The sequence below is a fragment of the Mastomys coucha genome, unplaced genomic scaffold (genome assembly GCF_008632895.1).
Source record: "Mastomys coucha isolate ucsf_1 unplaced genomic scaffold, UCSF_Mcou_1 pScaffold21, whole genome shotgun sequence".
NCBI classification, from domain to species: Eukaryota; Metazoa; Chordata; class Mammalia; order Rodentia; family Muridae; genus Mastomys; species Mastomys coucha.
The window spans coordinates 37,765,516-37,771,005 of NW_022196904.1; the positions used below are offsets into that span (position 1 = coordinate 37,765,516).

The 5,490-nt window shown below is 53.0% G+C and overlaps 1 protein-coding gene across 3 annotated transcripts in view; it reads right to left on the reverse strand.

Annotated features, from left to right (window-relative positions):
- Abcc8 (ATP binding cassette subfamily C member 8) overlaps positions 1-4,998 on the reverse strand; it is a 78,599-nt gene extending 73,601 nt beyond the window's left edge. For 2 of the 3 annotated variants that reach the window (XM_031386703.1, XM_031386701.1), the window contains exons 1-2: positions 4,777-4,924; positions 3,412-3,553 (exon numbers count right to left, since the gene is read on the reverse strand). In XM_031386703.1, the coding sequence (XP_031242563.1) occupies positions 3,412-3,553; positions 4,777-4,924 (290 nt within the window). Of the gene's footprint in view, positions 1-3,411; positions 3,554-4,776 lie in introns of all 3 variants that reach the window. The other variant, XM_031386702.1, reaches the window with a different exon arrangement.
- Positions 4,999-5,490: the final 492 nt, after the last annotated feature.

Consider the following 5,490-nt stretch of genomic DNA (forward strand, 5'->3'; position numbering starts at 1 on the left):
ACTACACTATTCTATTCTATTCTATTCTGTACTATACTATATTATACTACACTATACTATACTATACTATTCTATTCTATACTATACTATACTATTCTATTCTATACTATACTATACTATACTATACTATACTATTCTATTCTATACTATACTATACTATACTATACTATACTATACTATACTGCTGCATCCAGCAAGCCAAGAACCCTTGGCCTGGAAAAGCTAAGCGTGGGCAAAGACCAGAGCTTCTATTTGACTCAACAGGCCATGGTAGGGCTACTCCAGATGGACTAAAGGCTGTGGGAAAGCAAAGGAGGGGATGTCAACCAGGGAAAGCTCCCCAGAAGAGGTGGAACCAGGCTGGGCTTTGAGGAATAAGTATTTGTTTAGCAGAGATGTCATGCCATATGGAGAAGCACACCCTGCCAGAAGAACTCTGGGGACTCTGGAAGGGCCCAAGTAAAGCCACGTAGGCAGCATGGACTGTTCACCAAACAGAATCCTCCCCTTGCTGCTTGATGAAGAACCACAAGTTATCCAGCCTCTAGAGATAGATGGTGACTGCCTTCGGCAGGCTGCCAATCCCATAGCCCTCTGCCAGGGATTGGTCTGAGGGTGGCCACACAATTCTAGCCACTGAGGTGTGAAGCCAAGTCTATAGAGCTTGACCTTCCCTGTAAGGAAGAGGAGCAGCTGGAGCATGCTTTCCCAAGCTTGCCCCTTCCTGCCTATGGGATACTCGCAATAGGGCAGCCACTTTGTGGTGGTGAGGAAGGGATGGCTGATCCACAAAAAACAGTAGGGAAAGGCTAGGAGCCTGGAGATATACCAAGCTCCCAAACAGTCTTCTAGATTTCTTGTTATCTGAGATGGCTTAAAGATGATATTCTTTAAGCCTTGATATTACATCTCAGCAAAAGGGATGCAACTAATAAAGGAGATGTGAAAGGGCAAAGGCAGAGGACAGACAACATCTGCCAGGGACAGGCACTTCTGCCTCTATACTAGAGACAATGCTGGAGGGAATTTAATATATATATAAATAATTGTAACAAGTATGCCACAGTCTCAGTTACAATATAGCTTAGATGCTTAGAACGAAGTTGAGAAGCACAGAGGTGAAAGTTTTCTTTATATGAGTCAGGTATAGAGTGATTTGAGAAAGCACTCTCCCTATATTTTCTTCCCACCTCCCTTTTCATTCACCTGCACTGCTCTGGCTGCTCAGCATTGACAGGACCACACACAGGCATAAGCCACTACAGACTGAAGATGCCTCAGTTATTCACTGAATGTGGCTTAGTCCAAGCCACATCCCAGCTGGAGATGGTTGTCTTACCCAGCTCCAGCCCCACATGCCATAGGCCAGTGTGAAAGTGGGGAGCCACAGGTCAGGTCTATGACGTCACCAACCGCCCCCCTTTCATGTCCCTTCCTCACACTTGCTGATTCGGGAGTGTTGGCCCTGAAGATCAGGAGCCCAATGTCCAGGAGTTGCAGACAAGCATCCTGCCTTGGAGGAGACACACTGAGCGGGCCTGAGGTGCAGGTGTAGTCCTACAGGGTGTGGATCGTAGCAAAAGTAGGCATTTGGGCTGTTTCCTGCCAGTCTCCATGTTGTGGGCATAGATCCTCTGCCTCAGGCTCTGTGACTGGGTTCTGGACCTTGTCTGTTTTCCCATTTTGCCTCTTTCAAATAGGAAAGTGAAGGCTCCAGGGCTCACAGGTAGAAAAGACACAGCACAGAAAGGCTGAGTAACATACAGTCCCACAGTTGGCACTGAGCAGATCAGCAGCAGAAAGTCCGGGGCTCCCTCCTCTCCAGTGGGGGGCATTTTCCTATCACCCAGCCAAGTATAACCTAGAGTTATTACTTTTGGCCTGAGGGCTCACAAGTCCCTTTCCTCAGGACATAGTGCCACTGTGGGAGGGTCCTGGGTGAGGGTGGCGGAGTACAGACTAGCCACCCGCTCCTTAAGTATCGGTATCCCTTCTGGTATCTGGCCTGGGAGGCTTTGATCAGCCATAGGACCTGGTGCCTTGTCGAGTCGAGGCATGCAATTAGTGCTGACGCCTGGATACTGGGTGCAGCTGCAGGGTTGAGCACAATCTAATAGTAGCTCAGAGGAGCTGGACCCCAGATGCTCCAGCCAATGTCCACCCACAACTCTGACATTCCCCTGACACAGTCTCTGAGGCTTCCCGACTCCTCCATTCCATTCCATATCCCTTTCTGTCCCTCTCTGAGGACACACTTCACCTCCTGCTGCAGTCATCCCTCACCTACCTACCCTCTGACTTTGCCTGCCACCCTCTGGCTTGTCCAGCACACACTTAGCCTTCTGTCCAGGAGTGCTGTACCAAAGGCATCTCTCTTGGTCTCAAAGCTGCAAGTTAAATTCAACTCAGACAGGCCAAAGTCGTTCTCTTAGCCCCAGATCTGATGCTCAGCTACAGTGTCATGGTTTCCTTCCAGGTGTCTACTGCTTCAGCCTTCTTCATTCCTCTATCCCCCGTGGGCTAGCCTTATTCGTAAGACCGTCTCTGCAGACCTAGCTTTCCCCTAGGCCTCAAATCACAATAGCCTAAATCATGCTTGTCACCTCTGCCGCAGCCCAGGCAGGCCTGTTCCTCATCCCTCTCCCTCCAGTGCCGTAGTCTCTCCCCACCTCCACTCCCCAGCAGAACACTTGTCAACTACCCAGGCTCAGCTCCAAAGCCCCCTCCACCATGGAACCTAGCTGACACTGCCTTGTGATCTCCTCCTCCCAGATCATGTCCGAGTGGTATGATTTGATTTATCCTCCTAGGAGTCAATGTTTGCAGAGCTTTTGTGGGCTGTGCACTGTGAATACAAAGAGGACGGGCACCCCAGGTCTCACATTCTGACAGCTTTGCAAATGGAAACTTGGACATACATTCCAGTCTTTAGGAGAGGTGAGGAAAGGAGTGAGTGTGGGACAAGAATGAGACTAGAGGCAGGTGGGGCTGTATGGGGACAAAGAGGAGGGCCCAGAGATCCAGGGACTGAATCTTGTAAATGAATGGGGACCAAGGGGAGGCCTTCAGTAAGAACAAGTGACATGCTTTACTGTCCCCTCATGCACTTAAGTCACTATCAGAGAGACCAGGTATTGCCCACAGCAGCTGGGGCACCGTGGCAGGCTCTACAATGGTCTCACAGATAACTGGTACAGAAATCTGCATTCCCTTTCCTCCTGACTGATGGTAGGCCCTGCATCTCATATGTATCTAAGGCCTGGCACAGTTCACACCAGGTTACAGGATTTAATAGCCAAGGTACTGGTTTATGGAAGGCATGGGAGCAGGCACAGGGAGTATCTCCTCCAGCTTCCCCAAAGGCCCCTGGAGCAGGTCTGCTCTCTCCTCTGTCCTCAGTCACTCACTTACCCGTCAGACAGGATACCCTCAGCGATCTCACACACGAGGACAAAGAGCAGCATGAAGGTAAGGATCCAGCGCAGGTTGTGACCCGGGAAATGGAGCCAGGTGCTGTGGTGAATGTGCACCTTGGAGCTCTGGCTGCCCCATCCTGCAGGGAGAGATGCAGAAGGTTGGAAGCCCGCCTGGAGGTCCAGCGTGGTGATAGGGAGACCATACAAATCCTACTTCCCCAGGGCTGAGCAGATGAACTGAATGTCCAGCCACAAAACCTGGAACTGCAGACTGGTCCTAAGCAGGTGCCACCACACTGACCTCTTGTGTGACTGGCTACCTATTCTGTTTCGTTTCTGATACACATAAGGGCATGAATTGTATGTTTCCTTGCTATTTCTGGCTAATCATTTATCTTTGGCGGTAACTAGCAGCTTCCTTCTGCAACAGCTCTTTATTTTTGAGACAGGGTCTAATGTTGCCCACACGAGCCTTGAACTTCATGTGTAACTGAAGATGACCTTAAACTCCCTGATTCTCCTGCCCCCACCTCCCAAGACTCTGGATTTCCAGGATAGCCCGGTTCAGCAACTTTTTACTAATTTAGTTCAATGACCACCTCGGCTTTCTCTCCTAAAGAGTTTTAAAGATTTGCTCTTTCTCTTAATTAACGTAAATGAGCAGTCAACACTCTTTGAACAGAGCTGATTGGCCTGAGAGATTCAAGGACTTGGAGAGGAGGGGACAAGACTGGGCACCCAACTTTGTAGACCACTTTCAGGCAAGCGCGCTGGGAGTCGAAGGGGTTGCTAAATCTGCTAAATCACACTGTCCTGGAGAAGTTACAGGAGGAGAACTCGTGCCTTGTGGGGTGACGGGGTACCGGCAACCAAACTCTATCTCCTTTCAACGTGGAACGGACCCCGGGCGGGGGAAAGGCTCTGCCCGAAGTCGGGAAGTTGGGCCGCCGGAACAGCGCGAGGCTCGCTGACCTCCACCACCAACCTCCTTTGGCTGGAGCCTGCCCTCCCGCCCGAGTGCAGTTGCGGCGGTGACAGCACGGGCCCGGGAAAAGGATGGCCTGGCTCCCGCCGCAGCGCCACTCAGGGTGAGGCCGATTATCTCGCGTGCGGAGCCCCATCCCGGGTCAAGGCTCTGCGGTAGCAAAACTTGGGATCCCTAGGGTCGCTAGCGCTCATCGTGTCTGGCGCGGGTTCAGAGATGGGGGAGGGTGCGAGGGAGGAGGCGCACAGCAAGCGGACCCAGGAAGACCCGCTAGCCGGTGGTGCGGGACCTCCGGGGCTGCGCGCCACCCCCACCCCGGCCACTAGTCCTTCCTCCGCGCGTCCTCCCGCCCTCCGTCGCGGCGCGCGCGCTCACCGATGAAGAGGATGGGGAAGGTGATGAAGAGCAAGAAGACATGTGGCACCACGTTGAGCGCGTCCACGAAGCAGCCGTTGTTGAGGACACCTTGGTCCACCCGGTAGGCGGCCGAGTGGTTCTCGGTGCCGCAGAAGGCCAAGGGCATGGTGGCGCGCGCACAAGCTCGGCTCCGGCTCAGCGCGCCTCCGCGCCTTAGTCCCTCGCAGGCACCCTGGGCTCCCGCACAGACCGCCCCGCCCCGGACCGCCCCGCCCCCACCTGCCGCTGGGCCCCGCCCTTCCAGCTGCTCTTGTGGGGAGAGGGTGGGGTCTCACCCAATGCGCACGTGCGCTGGGTGCGCAGGCGAGGCGATGTCTGAGTGGGAGTCGTAACCAAGATGATCCGGGTGAGCCCGGAGCGTGGATTTGGGATTCCCGAATGTAGATTCGCTGAAGCTCGGCTCAGCTGGATGTAGATCAGAGGAGTCCCCATGGGAACAGAGTGGCACAAGCCCGCACCCGATTCAGTACAAAGAAACTGTGAAGAACTTGAACTTAGAAGGGTGCCTGGGAATTTTCCAAGTGTCTCTGGCGCAGGGTCGCAGAGTGATCTCACAGCCTGTCCCAATCTTTCCCCAAAAGATTCAAAGTGTCATTGCTAGCCAGTTGGGACCTGGCCTAACTCTCTTCCCTTGTGGGGATCTCTCTCTCTCTCTCTCTCTCTCTCTCTCTC